Source organism: Diabrotica virgifera, chromosome 3, assembly GCF_917563875.1.
Source record: "Diabrotica virgifera virgifera chromosome 3, PGI_DIABVI_V3a".
Classification (NCBI taxonomy): domain Eukaryota; kingdom Metazoa; phylum Arthropoda; class Insecta; order Coleoptera; family Chrysomelidae; genus Diabrotica; species Diabrotica virgifera.
Window position 1 is genome coordinate 266,798,855 of NC_065445.1, and position 22,882 is coordinate 266,821,736.

The 22,882-nt window shown below is 33.3% G+C and overlaps 2 protein-coding genes across 2 annotated transcripts in view; both read left to right on the forward strand.

The window, feature by feature from the left end:
• Positions 1-1,073, forward strand: part of LOC114326354 (platelet-activating factor acetylhydrolase) — a 31,350-nt gene extending 30,277 nt beyond the window's left edge. Inside the window, exon 7 of the mRNA XM_050646173.1 lies at positions 782-1,073. Within this exon, the coding sequence (XP_050502130.1) occupies positions 782-1,013 (232 nt within the window). The 3' untranslated portion in view covers positions 1,014-1,073. The remainder of the gene's footprint in view (positions 1-781) is intronic.
• Positions 1,074-13,084: 12,011 nt separating this feature from the next.
• The window catches only part of LOC114326366 (pickpocket protein 28-like), a 54,530-nt gene continuing 44,732 nt past the window's right edge, over positions 13,085-22,882 (forward strand). The window contains exon 1 of the mRNA XM_028274718.2: positions 13,085-13,430. Coding sequence (XP_028130519.2) covers positions 13,267-13,430 — 164 coding nt within the window. The 5' untranslated portion in view covers positions 13,085-13,266. The remainder of the gene's footprint in view (positions 13,431-22,882) is intronic.

Below are 22,882 nucleotides of genomic sequence, written 5' to 3' on the forward strand. Positions count from 1 at the left end.
AAGCAGAACTTGCTTCAAAATAGTCAAGCAACCTTATGCAAAATACCATTTTAAAGGTAATTGTATCCTCTTTCTAATAAATGCATTGCATATACCTATAAATGCGTAAAAAAAGTTACAGAACAATGTTTGCGAAATAATGGGGAAAATGACCTAAAAATGCTGTGAGCGGCGAATTTTGAAAAATCCTATGTCGAAAAATGTAAATCCCAGAGACTTCTACTAAACGCCATTTAAAAGAGAAAGAGTGTAGGTTATTTTTTGCTGAAGCAATGTCTATACCAATATCTCCGTGGAAAACAGTTATGAGGCAAACAACAAAATTGCTTTCTTTCGTGTTGTTTTTTTGCTTTTCTTTTGAATATATTTTTGTAAATAAAAAATATTATTGACTATAAAATGTAATATTTCGATTGAAAATTTAACCTGCAACAATTTTCCTGTAGACGTCTTTTTACCAAAAGTGCATAGCATGCACCCTAATTCACCCTGTGCCTAGGGACTAATTCACCCATTTCTCAAAAACGCACCCATTTAAATGGTAACACTCCGCAGTTTTTTCAAATTTAGAGGTCCATTGACTACATGAGATAATAAAATCCTGTTAACGTTGTAGTTCCTTTTAGCTCTCTTATTTTGAACATAATCAATAGCCTAGACGTAAAGTTACAGAAAGAGTTCAAATATCGACTTCCGGTTGTAGTTCTGGTCAAGTTGAATAAAAATTTAAGACTTACGAAGCCCAATTGCTTATTTATATTCACATTTTTACTTTTTTTAGGCAAACTACACACGAAAATCAGACTGACACCGTTCTAGTCTCTGGATATTGGCTAAACCTCTTTATGAAGAAACTCGATCCACACGAAGCCTTGAACATCAATAATGCGTTAATTTTTATGTTCCTAAATGAGCATGTCGGTGTTCCAAGGAACGTCGAAACTTTTAGAAAATACCTCGAAGTGAAAAGTGATCTTTATGAGAAAGGCTTAACGAAGCCTTGGCAGCAGTAGTTATAATATTTTTAATTGTTGTTATTTAATGTTAATGGTTCTAATAAATATTTTGGCATACACATTGTTTAATTTCCGAGGCATAATCCTGTTTCTATGAGCTATGGTTTTAACGCCTATCAGTAGCGTGCTAACCTGGCTGTAGACCTCCTCCTCCTTTATCCGGGCTTGGGACCGGCAACAGTTCTGTCGAGCTACTCGATCACATCAAACAAAACTGCAGGCGGAGTTTTTTTATCACTGGGAACGTTTTTCGAAAGAAATGGAACATGATTTTTATGGTCTCCAAAAGGAAATATGGCGCTTTATAAGAGGTCAAAGAACGGAGGTAAAGGAACTAATAGAACCAAAACACATAGAAAAGGATACATGGATTGACTATCTAAAAAAGCTCTATGCAGAGGAAGAACAAATGATGCTAGAACCGGAAACACCAGAAATTACCACAAATGAAGATGTTAATATAAGTGTACAGAAAGTACGAAAAACACTCGAAAAGCTGAAGAACAGAAAAGCTGCAGGTAAGGATGGAATACCAAACGAATTACTGAAATATTGTGGAGCAGCAATGACAGAACAATTAACAACATTAATTAACAAAATCATAAAACACATAAAACAAAATCATAAACTAAAATCTTACAAGACGTAATGAATCAGAGGATAAGTTTAGCAGATGAACAACAGGGTTTTCGTACTGAAAGATCGTGTACAGATGCAATATTCGTCATAAAGCAAATTACTGAGAAATCACTAGAGTATAATAGACCAGTATTTCTATGTCTGATTGACTTAAAGAAAGCATTTGACAGAGTAAGACTCAAAGATGTAATCCATCTTCTGTATAATAGAGAAGTCCCTCTAGATATCATAAAAACTATTGAGAACATCTACCAAAACAACAAAATGGAAGTCAGAATAGATGGACAACTTACAGAACCTATAGATATAGGCAGCGGAATAAGACAGGGAGACTCATTGAGTCCTATGCTTTTCAATTTAATCATGGATGAAATCATCAAAATCGTCAACAAAGGAAGAGGATATAGAATGGGAAACAAAGAAGTAAAAATACTCTGCTACGCAGACGACGCAATATTGATAGCCCAAGATGAAGATAGTCTGCAAATATTAGTCCACAGATTTAAGATAAGAGCAGAAGAATTCAACATGACAATTTCATCTCAGAAAACCAAAACAATAGTAATCAGTAAAGAACCAATCAGATGCAAAATAGCAATTGATGGTATCAGTATTGAACAAGTAATGGAAGTAAAATTCCTTGGAATTACATTGTCAAGTTACGGAGACCTAGACGAAGAAGTGAGAAATCAAGTACAAAAAGCAAATAGATTGGCAGGATGCCTTAATAACACTATATGGCGAAACCGACATATTAACACATAGGCGTAACCAGGATGATCCTAAGGGGGGGGGTTACAACTACCTGAAAGGGGGGGGTTACAACTACTGGAAGGTCTCTGAGGGCTATGGTGTTAGTGTATAGAGCTCAAAGTACATCCCAATGGGGGGGTTATAACCCCCAAAACCCCCCCCCTGGTTACGCCTATGTATTAACACTGAGATGAAGTCAAGAATTTATAAAGCCAGTGTAAGACCAATAATGATATATGCATCAGAAACAAGACCCGATACAGCCACAACACAAAGACTACTGGAAACGGCAGAGATGAGAGTACTGAGAAGAATTACAGGAAATACACTGAGAGATCGAAAGAGGAGCGAAGATATTAGAAGACAATGTAACGTACAGTATATAAACGAATGGACACTAAATAGAAAAAAGAATGGAACAACCACATAACCAGAATGGGGGAGACACGTGTAGTCAAAATAGCACGAGATAAATCACCAATCGGTAGAAGAAGTATCGGCCGACCGCGCAAAAGATGGAGTGACAACCTTCCATAGAGGTATCAATCCGCCAATGAACAAGCAGAATTGCTTATAAAGAGGAAGAAGAAGAAGAAGAAGAAGACATTGTTTAATTTAACAAGTATTTAGGTCATCGTTTAACGCCAAGGGGAGGGTTACGTCCAGAGTGGTCACTCGAGTTGTTAAAACAAGAAGATAGAGACACGAGAAGAATCTATTGAAATGTACTGTATTTTTCTTCTTCTTCTTCTTCTTCTTCTTCTTCTTTTTTTGTATAGACATGGCCACTACAAGTGGTATGATTTATTTCAATGGAAATAATCTTCTTCTTCTTTTTATGTAGACATAACTTTGTCTGTTAATAATCTCTGCTGTTTCTAACATTCTGTTCATCCTCTCTGTGTTAGGTCGTGTTCCTGCCGCGTATGTCATTGGTTTGATGACTGTTTTGTAAATTCTGACTTTCATTTCGTTTCCGGTATTTTTATTTCTACATGCTGTTACACCCAGGCAACTTTCTGTTGATCTAAAAGGTTGCCATAAGAATTGAAAACAAGACGTTCAAGATAGAAACAGATTGAAAATTATGAGAGGGATCTCTATGTTCAGCAGTGGACAAGCGAATATTGAATGATGATATTTTAAAAATACGTTCATTTTGACGCTTCTATAATGAAATGGATTGATGTTCACTTATTTTAACATTTAATGGTCTTGATATTTCGCCTAAAGGAAATGTTCATAACATCTCATTACAGCAAGCCATCTCATTTTTAGGGAGTAGGTACCGAAAGTTCATAAAGTGATTACACCACTTAAACCTATTTATAGTACCATGAAGTGTTCTTGTAGTGAACTGTCAAAATTTTTAATAATTTTATACATCATCAATCATCAACAGCTATTCCATCGAATGTTCTTTCATTCCGTCGAATAGGTGTTCCCATTCATTTCTGTTCATTGTTTTTCGCAACAACCAGCAAGTCGCTCGATCAAGTCGATCTGGTTTGAGGTCTGCCTCTACTTTCCTTATTTGCCCTTGGTCTCCATTGAACAATTCGCTTCGTCCAACGGTTGCCTTCCATTCTTCCACCTTCCGATGGTAGGTTACGGAATCAATTAAAAATAAGTGTAAACAATGAACAATAATATATTTATTTGTGTCGATAAAAGAGGTGTTTTGCTTATATCTCAAAAGAATGTGTTGTTGACGTATCGCGTCTATCTCGACGCCCGCTGGGGCGTGACTCAATCGTTCGCCTGCTGTGTCGATACTGCCGCTGTGGCTGAAAAAAACCACAAACGCTAATATGTTTGTGTTTCTACAATATGGCTAGAAAAAGCAATAAATTACTACATCTGGGGTTTTAAAAGTTGACAACCTTTCTGTATTCATTTCCTTAGGGATACATTTCCTTAACGGCCATTGTTAGCATATGGTTTGTATATTAAATGTTATTTCGTTTTGAGAAAAGTTATTAAAAATTTAGCAAAAATAGTAATTAAAGCGTATCGCTATACTTCCTATGTGTTCTGCTCAATTCCATATTAAAATGGCAATCTTTTGGACTACATCTGTTACTTTTGATCGTCTTATTATGTTTTCATTGAATTTGCGATCGCTGAGCTTAATGCTTAGCATTATCTGTTGCAAACATTATGCAACCATTTGAAAATAATAATGACACATTTATAAAGGTCTATTCTACTATTGTCCAGACATTCACAATAAAACAGATAATGAAAAACTGCTATGAGTTGCATCGTGAGCTTTACCAGATGTTCCTGGATTTTAAACAGGCATATGATATAGTATGCAGAGCTAGAACTGTGAGTAGCGATGCAGGAACTTGGCTTTACAAAAAAACTAGCCAGTTTGATACGAATGTGTATGGAACAGTTACGATGTAAGGTGAGAGTTGGACAACAATACTCGGAGACATTTGAAATAAACAATTGACTAAAACAAGGAGCTGTACTTTCACCATAACTCTTCAACTTAGCTCTGGAACACATAATCAGAAGAAGTACAAGAACCAAAAAACAAGAAGTACAAGAATCAGAAGTACCAGAATCAAAAAACCGATTTCCTCAGGGTCGAAGGGACGAGAAGGAAAAAATAAAAGATGGGGCTCAATAAAAATAAAACTAAATATACAGGGTGGGGCATTAGTGTGCCAAAGTCCAATTACTAGTTTGTCGTAAGAGTTACGAAATAAAGTTATTAAGGTAAAAGTTGGAGCACAGATAGGACCATAACTTAAAAAAATATTTTCAAATATACAGGGACACCCGTATGGTCACGGTGAGACAAACTTATGTTTTTTTTAATGGAATGTTTTCGTTCTTAAAATATAGGGTTTTGTAACATTATGCGAGGTAGTTTGAAAGATAATTACGTTTTTTTGTTAATTTCGTAACAATATTCACACCCTGTAGAATTGTAGTGATTTCACATCAAAATTTTTATTTATGTTCAAACGATTTTTAATATAGTCTACTATTGTTACACATTAATAGTTGAGTGATAAGATAATTCAATAGTTGATTGAATAATTGATTAAAAATCACGAAGGGTTGTAACGCCACGGAGTAAGTAAGTAACATTTATAAAGGATTCACAACATTTTTTAAATAAATTAACAACACAATTTCATTAAAATTTCTGTTATTTCACTGGACTGGATATTGCATTTGCAATGTTTGATGCGTGTCACCAGTGTCATAAAATGTATCTCGGTGCATTTTATTGCATAGTATTTTCATTAAACAAGCAATTAAAAAATGAGAACCTTTCTAATCAGTAAATTAAAGCTAAATAGCAATTGTAATAATGCTTATAAATTGAGTTTGTGCGAATCAATTAATGTAATGGATTGTACTACTAGATTAAAAAACTTTCATGCTAACATTTAGATAAAAATCTTTGTGCGTGTTGCAATATATTCTGGCAAATTTCTACAGTCTATTTAACTTGTTAAAGGTTAAGGTCTATCGGGTCTAACAAACAGCGCAAAAATGAAAGAGATCAAAATTGTATAAAATATAATTCTCTCCATTTTAGTTTATGTACATTCAAGTTGTAAAATTAAAAAAAAAAACGAGATAATTCAGTAATCATGCTTACCCCCATAACCACTGTTTTCTCCCTAACTCGGAAAATATCGACTTTTTTATTAATTACCATAACATTTTATCGGCCAGTTATAATCTAACCTAATTTATAAATATTCAGGTAATTAAATTATTTTTTATTACTTTTCTAGATCTCTATGTGTGAAAAGTTATAATATTTATCATATGTGATGACGGGGATTAGAGAGTTTTTACATTAGTCCAGTCGGGTTAGATTACCTTGCATGACGATCTACCCCTTTTAGTAGGTATCCTAACCTTTGAGGAGTGAATAGTAGTGTAAATTTAAAATCGCGACTGAATTCCACAACCGCGTTAGCCGCCATCTTGAATTTCAAGGAAACCGTTTTTACTGAATATTTCTGATATGTTCAACTTTTCGATAAGAATAGTAGGAACTGAAATTGTTGCAAATGCGATTTCCTAGAATTTATTTTTTACAACTTTTTTCGTGCGGTCGATATTTTACGAGTTAAGGAGAAAATAGTGTAAAGTCCTTCTACCCTATGGCGGCCGATATGCAATTAAGAGATGATCAGTGGGTCTCAAACAGTGGGGCGTTATTATTTAATTCCGATCGCTTGAAAAGTAAAAATATTTAATTTCTTGTATTTTATGTAGTAAGAATATTGGATTTTACTCTATCAAAAGCAAATAAAATGAATATAATATGATATACAGGGCCTGTTAAAAGAAGTGGGACGGAATATTTCGAATACTCGAAATTATTTGTCGACATCAAATGTTCATTAAGATCTCTATTTTGCGTAAAATGAAAATTATACGAATGGTTTTGCATGCAGTAAAATTGGAAAATACTTGATAAGTTGCTGGTATGTCTAAATTTGAATAAAATGCATCCAGGACTTTACTTTCTACAGACACTGTATTAAATATAAAATTGAAACAAACTGGCACTAAATAACTTTCGAGTTTTCAACAAACAAAAGGTTTAAACAAGTGTAGTGATTGCACAAACGGTTCGCATGTTTTAAATAATATTGTTGCTGATTATGTATTTTGCTAAACTATTAAATAACACCAATACAATTTTTTACATGTATAAAGGAGATTATAATAATTATGATACATGGTACTCCTTATATTTTTTAAATAATATTGTTTTGTAAAGGTACTCGTATAACTTCGATTATTGGCTAAACCTACATTATATGATACGTCACAAGAAATTAAAAAAAAATTAACATGTAAATTCACTGTTTAAATAAGATACATTGCGCTGGAATAAGTGTTACCCCCCTTAATAACTTATTTATTTCTAGCACAGTATTCAAAATAATTAAAGTATATTATAACACCAATGTTTCGAACTTTACGCGATTCTTCTTCAGGTGACAGGCAAAACTTTGATTTTTTTAAATGGGAACGTACATCATGTGATAGCTCATTTAAAAGTGTTTGAAATAATATACTATAATATACTATGATTATTTTAAAAATCGACCTGTCCGAGCGTTTTGCTTATGTGCTAAAAATTAATAAATGATTAAGGGGGTAACACTTATTCCAGCGCACTGCATATTCCGTACTATTGCAATAAAATATTAAAACGAATAAACGAAAACAGTTTCATATGGTAAGGTTTCTTGACCTTACCATGATCAAATATTCGTTTTATATAATGTAATTTTTCGTGTGAGAGTCCTTTGTACTTGTAATAGATGTTTTTAACTTTTCCGACCCCAAAAACAACAGCAAAGCATTTTTCAACAGTCAGACAAGGTTTTTTCCATTTTTTTCCGTAAATTAAAAAAAACTGCATAAGAAAATAGAAGTATTTTTATATCGTACATGAAATCCATCTCTCTTCATAGTGGTATTTTGAACCTTTTGACCATAGCTCTGAAGATGGCTTTATAAGCCGAAAGCGCTCAGCTAGGAATTATTTAATTTACACACTTCAAAAATACACTTCTCCCTATTTACCTGTAAAATTAATTCTGATTGAGGTAAAGTAATTTGAAAGAGCTTCATACTCTTTAAGGACAGAACCCCGATCCATTGCAGGACTCTGGACATACTTATTGGATAGGTTAACTCTTTCTAAAATATTTTGTCAAATGACAGCTAATAAAGCCGTATCAAAAGTGTCCAAAAAGCATGTAAAAGGGCTTTTTTGCTGAAACCAGTGTATAACGCTTTAGTTGCGTCCGCCCTTGTAGACCGGGTGATATTATACAGAAGTTCAGCCACGATTTTCTAAGTCCTGCCTTTTGCAATACTGGAAGGGTAGACGATGTACTTACAATCTGTGGAAACATCCACAAATTTCCTGTGACATTTTCCTGTAAAAATTAGATTTTCCCAAAAAATAAAAATAGGGTTTTGCGATGAATTTCTAAGTCCTGCCATATCCGTAGATAGACAGGATACTATCGATTTTATGAAGAAAATTTTTTGGGCAGGAGGGTTGCAAGCGGGGTAACGGAGTATATATGTATACAAACATGTAAGGAAAATAATGAAATTTTCATGATTTTCTAGGTCCTGCCAACTAAATAAACTAAACATATTTATCTCAAAATGATCAAAATGATAATGTTTAAGTATACTTGTCCCTTGGAAAATTCTGCGGAAAATTTTCAAACTGATTCCGTGATTTTCTTAGTCCTGCCTTTAAAAAGTTATAATGCTCAAATACAATCAATACTTTTTCGGTACTCGGCAGGAAGGTTAAACGGTTCTTGTAAGGCGGCAGGAGTCCTAGATTTGTAAGAAAATTCGTGAAAAAGTCAAAGATTTTATGAGTCATGCCATTTTGCACATGTTTCAAGAATCTTAATATAAGTCTATTTACAAAGAGGCAGGATGGTTTTATGGTTATTTTGTATACAGGGTGGGGCATTAGTGTGACAAAGTCCAATTACTCGTTTGTCGTAAGATATACGAAAAAAGTTATTAAGGTAAAACATGGGCCACAGATAGGACTATGATTTCACAGTATTTTCTAATATACAGGGCTACCCGTTCTCACAGGGGGACACAAATTTATGTTTTTTAAATGGAATACCCTGTATATTTTTACATTTTTGGATTCTACTTGATGTTCTTTTTAATAAAATATAGTGTTTTGAAATATTATACGAGCTACTTTAAAATATAATTACGTTTTTTTGTTAATTTTGTAGGAACATTCACACCCTATACATATTGTTAGTGATTTGATACCCAAACTTCTATTAATTTATGTTTAAACGATTTTTATTATATTCTACTATTGTCAGTTATTAATAGTATACCAAAATGTTTAATTTTAGTATACGGGGTTGGTTGAAACTCGGAATGAGTATTTTCTGAGTTTTCTTAAATGGGACACCCTGTATTTTAGTATTATAATAAAATGATATTTTATGGTACCTTTTATTTGTTAAGCATTTTCTATACCATATTTATATATTAATTTCGGCAGTAAATTGATACAGACAGATTACTCAGGTGGTTTTTTGGAGTTTCTGAACAAGAATGTCACATTAGAACAGATCTTCACCTAGTGCTCAGGGTGACTAATATACACGCCATATTCTTAAATTTCGAGGCTTTTAGACAAACTGGTCCGCCTTTTCTTCTTCCAGAGATAAATCGTTTCCATCAATAGCAAATCTCTAGTACCGGTCATAGGAATCTTTTTTGTCTTTCCCTTTTAGGTATTTTTGACACTAGATTATTAAATTGTGAGGTATTCTAGTACTAAAAGGTACTCCTGCTTTAAGTCAGTAGGATGCACGGTTTTCTGGAAAATTCCATTTTAAAATTTTTCGTTGGTTGAATTTGAAAAAAATTTTTAAAAAATTTAGAAAAAAACGGTGTATTTGCCGATTTAAAGCAAGAGTAACTTTTAGTACTAGAATACCTCATAATTTAATACTCTACTCTCAAAAATGTCTAAAAATTTAAAGACCAATAAGTTATGAGATAAAATATCCGTTAATCTACCCAAGACGGATGCCTATGACCAGTATTAGAAATTCACAATTGATAAAATCGCTTCATCTCTGGAAGAGAAATAAACGTAGCAGTTTTCGTTTTCCTAAATAGAATTTTTCTAAATTCTTTTAAACTCAAAAAACCAAAAAACGAAAAATTTTTCAAATCGATTTTTCTAGAACACTGCGTATTCTTCTGAATTAAAGCAAAAGTACCTTTTAGTACAAAACTATCCTAGAATTTAAAATCCAGTGTCAGAATCAGAAATGCTTAAAAGTTAGAAAGAAAAGTTATTCAATAAAATATCCGTTTCCGTACCCAAAACGGACCCCTATGACCGGTACTAAAAATTGACAATTGATAATTGACATTTGACAATTGACCTCTGGAAGATAAATAAGTGTACCAGTTTTCGTTTTTCCAAATAAAATCGTTCTGCAGCTATTTTAAAGAAACTAATTACAAGACTTCGATATGCTTCTTCTAGACGAAGCATATCGAAGTAGAGGTCGTCCGCCAACCAGACGGTCTGATGACATCAAACGGATCGACAGAAACTTGATGCAAACAGCACAGGACAGAAATGCATGGAGAAGACTGAGGGAGACCTATATCCAGCATTGGATAGATCCGGGTTGAATTATGACGATGATGAATTACGAGACGCCATCTTTAAAGACCTCTAGCTTTCCACGGAAGCATTTTTGAACTAGGTGAATTGAGTTAAATTTTCTTAAAATTATCTGAGGAATCTCCGGTTTTCGTTTTGTTATGAGAGCTTCTGGACACCCTGTATAATATAATGGGTAGGTAAATTCCCTACTATAACCAATAAATTGTAAAAATTGTTTATTTACTTTTATTGCGTTTACGTAGATAAAAATATGATCTAATGACTTAAAATAAAGATGTTACAGTTTGCTATTAGATTTGAAAAGTGTTTAAAAATTCCGAGACATTATTCAGGAAAATATTATTTAATAGGATACGATTGTTTTAATGATATACAAATTAATTTTTTGTATTATTCATCTTTGCGGTTATCCTGCCAAGTTGTAAACGGTTTTAGATTAGTGTTTTTTAAGCATACTCGACATGGTATGACTCAGATAATTATGGTGCTATGAATATGTTTGTATAACACCCTGAAATAATTTTACAGACACACATTTAACTTTTTTATACGAAATAACTATACAACCATCCTGCCTCTTTGAAAATAGATTTATATTAACCTTCTTGAGATATGTGCGAAATGGCATATCTTAGAAAATCGTGTAATTTTCCACGAATTTTCTTACAAATTTTTTAACTATATATAGTAAAAAAGGTGTAATTAAACATCCTGCCATTTTGAATAATGTCTACTGAAATTATTTATTTTATAACAAAATCTATTTTATGACTTAGAAAATCACGGAACCAGAGTGAAAATTTTATACAGAATTTTCCAAGAAACAAGTGCAGTTAAACATTAGGTGACGTCATGCCAACATTTTTTTGGTCATTTTGAAATAAATATGGTTAATTTATTAAGTTAGGACTTAGAAAATTATGAAAATTTCATTATTTTCATTACATGTTTGTATATCTGTATACTCCCTTAGTCCTTTTGCAACCGTCCTGCCCAAAAAATTTTCTTCATAAAATAGATAGTATCCTGTTATTCTATGGATATGGCAGGACTTAAAAATTCATCGCAACTCCAAATTTTTTTTTCATGGAAAATCTTATTTTCACAGGAAAATGTCACAGGAAACCCGTGGATTTTTCCACAAATTGTAAGTACCTTCTCTAACCTTCCAGTATTGCAAAGGGCAGGACTTAGAAAATCGTGGTTGAACTTCTGTTAATATCTCCCGGTTTATTGCGGACCACCTAATTCACTAAGACATTTCACAAGTGATTTTAAGTTGTCTGTCAAAATTTTCCATCTATATGTGGAAGCCGAGCAAAATATATATAATTCTTGTAAAAAAATGGAAAAGGGAGTGGCGTTCAGACAGGATTCTGCTACTAAACATACTACCAAATTGAGAGAATATCCAGAGCAAGGTATGTACTCAGCAAGTTTCTTGTGATTTTTTATTATTTGCCAGACATATTGGATGCGTTATCATATGACTGGCCGCGACAATCACTTAAATCAATGGTACATTCCTCTGAAGTCGAAATCACTGTCGATTCCAAAGCAGCAGATTTGTGACCTTTGACATCAAAAATAAACTTATATCTACAATGGTACTTCCTAGTTTGAGTATAAATCAAACCAAATAATGTGCAAAATACATTTACATTGAAGTGTTCAATGACCCACCGCCTTTGTAGTGCTGCCGGCGGCCCAATAATCCCTAAATTTACTACTTTGTCTTTTTTGAATGAATAGTGTTAAGAGAATGCAATTTGTTTTCTAGAAATGAATGTACACTTCTATTCCATTGATGGATGTACTTAAATGTTATTCGATTTTAATTTTTATATATAAATATTTTTTTGTACAGTATTTTTGCTGCCCCCTTATAATTTGTCGCCCTAGGCAGCTGCCTATATTGCCTAACGGATAAAGCGGTCCTGCATAAGCGGAATGACAACAACATATTGAATAGTAAGGACGGCGAGAAACGGTTCCCCAATAAGACTATATGATAGTTTGGTGGTGCTGTGCACTATTTAATTCTATTGTTACGTCAACCTCTTCATATAAAATAAGACAAGAACAGAGAGTAGATTCTGATTTGGTAATAGAATGTTGTTAACCGGTTTTATACAATAAAGAACACAGTTAGTAAAGGAACAATCGGATTTTATTTGAACAATCAAAAGAAATAAAACAATAAATCTCTGTACTCTTTTTTATAACACAAATTTTGTTTATCTAATTTTCATAGACTGCGACAAAAATTTTTTAATTAACACCTATGTCGGAAATAAGGTTTTTACGATAAAACCGATAGCATACTTTATTTTAGGAACATTATAAACACATAAACAATTTTTATTTACAAACAAGCGATAATGTTTTCATATATTTTCTTTTAAACAAATTAAAGGAAATAAATCAAAACATTTTCCAAAAATGAAATTTTGGTATTAACGCTATGAATAGCGTTTTTTTCCACTCGTTCGATACTGAACTGGCCTAAAGGAAACTCGCGTGCCGATATAGAATTTCAGCAACAGTTCAATTCTGATTAGCGCGTTAACTCCTCATTACAACAGTTGGTAAGTTAGTCGCTAAAATTACGAATCTTTCAAATTGTGGTGGCGCTCTATTTAGATGGAATCTAAAGTGGATGATCATGATCACAGAGTAGGTAGCCGCGGAAGAAATACACAAAAAAGTACGTGCCGGAGTGCTTATACGTACTTTAAGGAATATTGTAATAGTACCAGTATCCATGGATTTAAGTATCTGGCAGAAGAAAGATCCTTGGGAGAAAGGTAAGGAATTAATCCATTTAAGGTATATGAAATTCATTGCTTGTGATATTCCCTATATCCATGTTTTTCTTACTGTTCTTCATTTCCTGCGATTTGACGCTATCCACTTTATTAATCTTTTTAGTATTTTTGTGCCGTGCTTTTTTTCTCCAAAGCTTGTCTCTATTGCTTAAATATTTGTTATATATCTCTTTCAGTATTTTGAGTAACACTACATCATCAGCATACACCAAGGACCAGGGAGTGTTACCCTATAGTTTTGGCTGTTATCTTATCCAACACTAAATGTAATCCTGCTTTTACATGAAATTTATCAGTCTCTCCCATACCTGTTCTAATTTCTTCTTCTACGGCACTACAGCCCAAATTGAGCCTTGGCCTCCTTTATTTTTTGCCTCCACCCTTGCTTGTCTGTGGCTGCTCTTCTCCATACACGGAATACAAAAAGAGCTTGTGCGTCGCTGTTTACTGTGTCTTCCAAGTGCTCTTTTTGGTAGCCTATCCTCTCCCATTCTTATCACATGTCACAATTTTTGTATTCTAATGAAGTCTGACAGGGTTGCTTCCTTATAAAGTTGATAAAGTTCGTTGTTGTATCGACTTCTGAAGATTCCGTTTTCCCTCACAGGTCCTAGTATTCTCCTCAGTACTTTCCTTTCGAATGTGTCGAGTTTGTTTTTGGATGTTTCTTTCAGGACCCAGGCTTCACTGTCATAGTAGTCTGGGCTGATTATCGGAGAATAGGCCATTTTTGGGAAAAGTTATTTACCAGCAATTTTATTGCTGGAATCGAATTATAAGATACTATATATTAATAATATAGGTATGCAAAGTCCTCAGATAGTGTGCTACTTTTTTTATAAACAAAATGGCGCACGAAAATCGTGTTTTTTTCAATTATTGCTCTATAACTCCGAAGATTTTAACTTTACAACAAAACCACCAAAATAAAAATTCACCGTGATTAAATTCTGCACAGAGACGCGTTTCTCCCGATCTGCTCCGACGAAAATTTTCCTCGGAAAATGAGGGGTTTCCCAACAAAATCTTTAATTTTCAAATAAAGTTTTAGATAAGTAATTATCTACCAATAATTAAATAATTTGGTGACTTAAAAGCCTTTTTGGTTTAGATTATAGTTACAGAAGCTGATGAAAATTAAACGAATATTTTAGCAACAATTCAATTGTTAATTAATAATTTACGGTCGCAATAATAACCAAAATAATTATGATACACTGATCAAGCTTTGAAATCTTATAAAGATGAGATGCCTATTTAATATTTTGTCGACAAAATATGAATTTTTTATTTTTTTGCATAATCTTTAAATGTTTAAAAAAATAGTTATAAACACATTAACGTTTCTCAGAAAGTTTTTATTATATTATAATTTTAAAAAATAGCTAAAATGCGCATTTTAAATATCTTTAAAATAAATGCTTTAAAACTTTTTTGCAACCATTTGTAAAAAAGTTATGAAACAGCAAAGTAAACATGCGATTATTACTGTGTTTATAATATTTTTTAATTCTTTCAAAGCGTAGAAGTGAGTTTAAAGTACAAGCTAATTATTTACAAAAAAATATCGATTATCAGTTTAATAGTTATATTTTAATTAAAGATTATAAATATATTTTTTTGTAATTTACACGCGCGAAAGTAGAGTAACACAGTACTGTAGCTAAAATTCTCACTCGGAGCGACGACCAGCCGCGTGATGTACACTTTTAATAAATAATGCATGCTGCGTGTCAGTCGCTTCGAGTGAACATTTTAGCTCCGACTCTGTATCAGGCCTACGTTTGCGCTAAAAATTACAAAAAAAAGTATTTTTAATCTTTGATTAAAATATAACCATTTCACTAATTTTCGACATTCTTTGTGAGTTATTAGGTTGTACCATAGACTAACTTTTAAGCTTTGAAACAATTAAAACAAATTATAAACAACGTAGATTTGGTATATTTACTTTGCTGATTCATAACTTTTTTGCAAATGGTTGGAAAATTTTTTTAAAGCATTCATTTTCAAGACCTATGAAATACGCATTTTAAGTATTTTTTTAAATTAGAATATAATAAACAATTTCTGAGAAATCTTAATTTGTTTATAACAATGTTTTTTAAACATTTAAAGATTATGCAAAAAAATGAAAAATTTATATTTTGTCGACAAAATATTAAATAGGCATCACACCTTTATAACCTTTCTAAGTTTGATCAATGTCTCATGATTATTTTGGTTGTTATTGCGACTGTAAATTGTTAATTAACAATTGAATTGTTGCTAAAATATTCGTTTTATTTTCACCGGCTTCTGAATTTATAATCTATAACAAGAAAGCTTTTATTTCACCAAGCTATATAATTATTGATAAATAATTACTGGCCCAAAAAATTTATTTGAAAATTCGAGATTTTGTTGGGAAAACCCACGTTTTCCAAAGAAAATTTTCGTCGGAGCAAATCGGGAAAAACATGACTCTATGCAGAATTAAATTGGGGTGAATTTTTATTTGAGAGTTTTTGGTGTAAAGTTAAAATCTTCGGAGTTATAGGGCAATAATTGAAAAAAATACGATTTGTCGGCGCCATTTTGTTTATAAAAAAGTAGCACACTATATGCGGACTGGCACACAATAAAATTGCTGGTAAATAACCTTTCTTTGTACTTTACTAATTAGACCAGCGTATTATAACTATTTTTTTTCAAAATTGAAAGATTATGCAAAAAAAAGAAAAATTTATATTTTGTCAATAAAATATTAAATAAGCATCTCATCTTTATAATCTTTATAAGTTTGATCAATGTATCATGATTATTTTGGTTATTATTGCGATCGTAATTTGTTAATTAACAATTGAATTGTTGCTAAAATATTCGTTTAATTTTCACCGGCTTCTGGAATTACAATCTATACCAAGAAAGCTTTGATGTTACTAAGTTATTTAATTATTGATTAATAATTACTTACCTAAAACTTTATTTGAAAATTAGAGTTTTTGTTAGGAAAAGCCGCATTTTCCGAGGAAAATTTTCATCGGAGCAAATCGTGAAAAACATATCTCTATGCAGAATTTAATTGCGGTGAATTTTTATTAAGCTGTTTTGGTTGTAAAGTTAAAATCTTCGAAGTTATACAGCAATAATTGAAAAAAATACGATTTGTCGGCGCCATTTTGTTTATCAAAACAGTAGCACACTATCTGCGGACTTTGCATACCTATATTATTAATATATACAATCATAAGATTCGATTCCAGCAATAAAATTGCTGGTAAATAACTTTTCCATGAATTTTGCTAATTAGCCCAGAGTATAGCATGTTATTGGTCGAATTAAAGTTTTATAGATTCTCATCTTTGTATTTCGGTGGACACTTTTAGACCGAAATATATGGGAGAGGACAAAATAAGCTCTGTTTGCCTGGGTTATTCTCTTCCGTATTTCTCCGTCTTCTGATCCGGCGGCATATATTTCTACTCCCAGGTATGTAAACTTTCCAACCGTTTCAATGTCGTCTTTATGTATAATGTTTTGTGGGACTATATTTCTTCTCGTCCGAGTCATTATTTTTGTTTTTTTCTGTGTTAATTTCCAGACCTAGCATTTTTGTTTGTATTTTTAACTCTGCGTATGTTTCCTGTGTTCCTGTTGATGTTCTACTCATAATATTAATATCATCGGCATAAGTGGCCAGTTAAACCATTCGGTTGGTCAGTAGGTTTCCTCGTCCAGTTTGCATTTGCCTAACCGCATACTCCAGTGCCAGGTTAAACAATGTTGGGGCCAGCCCATCTTCCTGCTTTAGTCTCTGCGAAATTTTGAAAAAGTCTGTCCGGTGGTTTTGTATTCGTACACATGCCTGAGTTTCATCCATTGTGGCTTTAATGAGTCTTATTGGATTGTGTCGTATTGCCAATTCAGCCAATATATAGTATAGTTTGTTCCTTTTGACTGAGTCGTATGCCTGTTTGAAGTCTACAAACACGATGTTAACATCAAGATCGTGTTCCCATGACCTGTTCTAACACTAGTTATTAATCTCTCATATATCTTTCTCACAATCTTCACATATTCATCGGGAACTCCTTTCTTATTGAGCTCCACCACAGATTCTCTCGAGAGACTCAATTATATGCTTTCCCAGCATCAATGAATATCATATGAGCGCTTGTTTTTTATTCTGGTCTTTTTTTATCTGGTGGAAAATTTTATAGATTCGTTCGCTTCGTTCAACAGCGGATAAATATAGGCTAATTGATGGTCATCTTTTCATGAGCTTCTTCCAATAATACCTAACTGATTATCAGATATGAAGAGATTAACGAATTAAATAAAGGCCACCATTTTGTAAGATTTGTTAAATGTCAGAGACTGCCATAGCTGTGACATATCCAGAAACAAGAAAATACAAAGTCAGCAAAGAAAATATTACAACGGAAATCAATAGGAAGACGAAAAAAGGAAACACCTAGAACAGGATGATTGCATGACGTAGAAGACGACCTGAAAATTATGAATGTAAGACAATTGAGGAGAAGGGCACAAGAGAGAGAGAGAGAGAGAGAGAGAGAGAGAGAGAGAGAGAGAGAGAGAGAGAGAGAAACAGCCGAAAATGCAAAGACTCATCCAGGGATATAATGTCAAAAAAGGAGAAGAAGCTTATTCGAGAGAATTTCAAGTACCTGCGATAATACTTTGTTGACTACTCAAGCCAATTCAGAGTAGAGAGAAGGGTTAAACAAGGAAGCGTTTTGTCACCAAACTTATTCAATATTAATGGTGAACATGTCATGAGGTGATGAGGATGGCTTGAGGAGGTTGGATTAGTGGAGTAACGGTCATCATCATCCAGCCTCGAAAGTCCACTGCCGAACATAGGCCTCCTCCCTTCGTTTCCAACCCCATCTATCCTGCGCCGCTCTCATCCAGTTTTTATTTACCTTTCTTAAGTCGTCAGTCCATCTTGCAGGCGGTTGATCGACGCTTCTCTTGTCTTCTTCTTGGCCTCCATTCCAATAACCTCTTCGTCCATCGCCCATCTGTCATTCTGGCTATGTGTTCTACCCATCTCATGACGTAAGTCACCTTTGTTCTTCTCCTGATTTCTTCGTTTCTGATTTTGTCTCGCAGAGTTATTCGTAACATTGACCGCTCCATTCTTCCCTGCGTGACTCTTAGTTTGGTTGCCGAGGCTTTAGTTAAAGTAAGTGTTTCTGATCCGTACGTCAAGACTGGGAGGACGCACTGATCAAATACATTTCTCTTTAGGCATGTGGGCAACTCACATTTAAAAGATTCTCTCAGTTTTCCAAATGCTGCCCACCCAAGACCTATTCTTCTCTTCAGTTCACGAGTCTGGTTATCCCTGCTAATCGTAACTTCATGTCCCAGTATTTATATCTATCTACGAGTTCTATTTCCTTCCCAACAATACTGATGTTCTGGTTGGGTACCAAATTTGTCATTATTTTTGTTTTCGTGATGTTTATATTTAAACCTACATTTTCTGTAGCCACAACGAGTTCTTGTATCATCTCTCTTGCCATACCTAGATCCTCAGCTACTAGAACTATATCATCGGCGAAGCGTAAGTTGTTTAGGTATTCTCCATCTATTTTTATTCCCTTTGTCATCCAATCCAAACTTTTGAAAGCATGTTCTAAGACCGTATTGAAAAGTTTAGGTGACATTGGGTCTCCTTGTATAACCCCCCCTTTCTATTTTTATGCGATTACTGTTAGTATGTAGTTTGACAGTGGTTGTTGCCTGTAAGTATATATTTTGTGTAATAATTTTGTATACCTATAAACTAGCCTGCATTTTTTAAGCGCCTGTAATATTTTGTTAAGCTCAACTGTGTCAAAGGCTTTATGAAAATCGATAAAAACTAGAACTAGAGTTTTAACGGTGGCTGGTAGAAAAATCTTACACTTATAGCCCTACACGTACAAAGAAAAGCATTAAAGTTGGTTTTAAAATTAATAAAGACAAGACGAAAATTGTTTTAATAGATAGATTCAGCACTATTTGGCTGAGTACCCACTTGTAGGAATACCAAGTAGTAGACAGCTTTAATAAAATTATCTCGGACCTAGTATAACTTGAAGAACTTGTATAATATGTACTTATTCCCTATCCTTTTAAGTTTTCCGATAAGTTTACGTGACGTGTTATCTCTTATATCTTATTTTTCATTCACCTTTTTGTGAGCGTTTCTGGATTTATGGAAAGTTGCAGTATCTTGAAAATAAAATAGGTAAGATAATGGTGTAGGATGTTTATATTGATAACACGTGGAAAAATAAGTGAAGAAATAATATTCTCATTCTCATTCCAATATTCTTCATCTAGGGGGGCCTCTATGGCCACCTGTATTCTGGCATTCTTTGTTATGCATCTACCACAGCAGGGCTCCATTTTCCAACTTTTTTGTAATTGAACATTCTATTTCATTCTTTTTTCCATAATGCCTCTGTTCTTATTCTATATTCTATCCCCTTTGGTGATTTTTAGACATCTTATCATCAAGCTTAATTCAACTGTTCTTATTTTATTTCGTATTGTTGTTGTCATTGGCCATACTTCCTCTCCAAATAAAGTTACATTCACCACTATGCTATGAAATATCATATTTTTGTCTTTTTTATTAGTTAGGTTAGGCTGTTGTTCCATATCACTCCCTGGAATGCTCTCGTGGCTTGCTTGCCCGTGCTATTTTCCTTTCTATATCTTTCATACAAGTACCGTCTCGGTTGATCATTCAATCAATCTATCAATCTATCAATCAATCAATCAATATTCTTTATTTCATCTGACTTTTACAAGTATTGAAATGCGTCAAATACAATCTATGATCAGTAAAAACTATAAGTTCATACAAACAGTTAGCATAAAAACATATAAAATATATATTGCATAAATCAAGACTATTTTGAATTCAATAATCAAATATACACAAACAACAGTGCAGGACTTATTATGGGTAATCCTCTAAGCCCATTGCTATCAGATATATTTATGAACCAACTTGAAACAACAATTTCTAAACATCCCGTATTTAAACAGTTCTTATATTGGTGGAGATACGTGGATGATATACTAGTATGCTTTACAGGAACTAACAGACAACTTGACCAATTTCTATCATATATTAATTCACTTCATAATAATATTGAGTTTACAATAGAAACAGAACAGAATAACTCCATAAACTTTCTAGATGTAACGATTTCCAGACTACACAACAAACATGAGTTCTCCGTATATCATAAACCTACCCATACTGACACAACTATACACAATTCATCATCCCATCCTACACAACACAAATTAGCAGCCTACCATAGCATGATACATAGACTGACAGAAATTCCCATGACAAAAAATAACTTCGAGATAGAACTAAACATCATTAAACAAATAGCAGTAAACAACGGCTATAACGAACAAACAGTTAACAAAATTTTAAACCAAAAACTCCATAAGAAAGCCTTGAAATTAGTGTATCCACCACCACAGAAAGAACCCAGTACCTTCTGCTCTCTCACATATACTGGCAAGATAACAACAACAATAGCCAGATACATAAAAAAGAAAGGAATAACACCAGCTTTCAGAACTAACAACAACTTAAGCAAATATATTAAGAACAATAAAAGCCGAAAGAGAAAGCAACTACAGAGTGGTGTGTACAAACTAACTTGTGGTGACTGTCCGAAAACATACATCGGTCAAACTGGCAGAACTTTTGACAAACGGATAGCAGAACACAAAAGGGCATTCAACAATAGAAAAACAGACACTTCTACATACGCACTTCACCTTCTAGATCATAATCATTCTTTCAACGAAGAGTTTCAAATTCTACATATTCAAAATAAAGGCCTTAAGCTATCTTTTTTAGAATCTATGGAAATTAATAAACTGAAAAATACAGATATAATTCTGAATGACCAACTCGAGACAAACAGCTCCCCACTCCTCAACCTCTTCAGTTGAAGACTTAAAAAGGCAAACACATTGTAAACTATATCACTTGAGAAAGGCACTCCGCCGAAACAGCTGTAGTCACTTAGTTATAATAAATTTTGTGGAAGTATAGAAAACAAACGTTTTCAGTGTTTTATTGTTATATAAAATATACACAAAAACATACAAATTGTTAAAAAGATGCCTGCAAGTATTCCTCTAACGAATAGAAACTGTTTATCAGAAGTAGGTCCTTAAGTGTTCTCTTAAATATATAAATATTTGACTCTTTAACATAATTAGGTAATTTATTATACAAACGAACGCATGTTGGGTACGGACCCTTGCCCACAACGGTCAAGTGGCGAACAGGGGTCACCAAATCATTTCTGTAACGAAAGTTGTAGCCACTAAGGAAACATCATTTCTGCAAATAAAATTGCATCTATGTGACTTTACATAAGTTTTACAGTTAAAATATTTAATTATTTAAAAACTGGTCTACAGGAATCCAAGCGCCTTCTTAACGTCATGGAACGAATAATTTTTTTTTGAAGAACAAGCACCTTATTAATTCGCGGGCAATTTCCCCAACACACTAAGTAATATTGCAAAATTGACTATACAAGAGCAAAATAGTAAAGTTTTAAGATATCTAGGGAGACAAAATTCCTAAGTTGCCATAGAACATAACAGTGCACAGACAATCTTCCCACAACATCAACGTGAGAGCTCCAAGACAAATTAGAATCCAGGTAAACGTCTAACAACTTAGCGGAGTGGCTATTTACCACTGACCCATTGTCAAGTTTTACTAATGGACTCATCTGCATAGTAGAAGGTGAAAAGGTTACCATATTGGTCTTTGATCCATTTAAGATTAGGATATTATTTAAACAGTAATGAGTCATACTTTTTACAAGACAGTTTGCTTTTTGTACTACATGAAAAAAAATATTGGAATTTAGTGCAACTGTGGTATTGTCAGCAAATTGAGTGACATAACAGCCTGATTGCTATTCCACGTTTTCTACTCGAACGCTCATTGCATCAGAAAAAATATCTAATGGATTCCGAACCAAACATGTTGAGGTATCGTTTATCAGTTAATTTAAATCATTGACGAAAATCAAAAATAAAAGAGGACCAATGATACTTCCCTGTGGAACTCCGGAGAGGACACTTTCTTCTAAAGAAAATATTATATTCCCATTCACATTGACCTTAATTTTTTGAAACCTTTTCGATAAAAAGGTGTGGATCCACTTTAACGCAGTTCCTCTAACACCATTATGATAAAGTTTTTTCAGCAGTATTTGATGATCTACTGTTTCAAAAGCTCGTGCTAAGTAAAAAATAAACAGATAACTTTATTACCCTTATTAAAGTTCGATAAAATATGATTGCACAGCGCTAGTAGTGCATCTTGCACACTTATACCTTCAAGGAAACCAAATTGAGACTTTTCTATAATG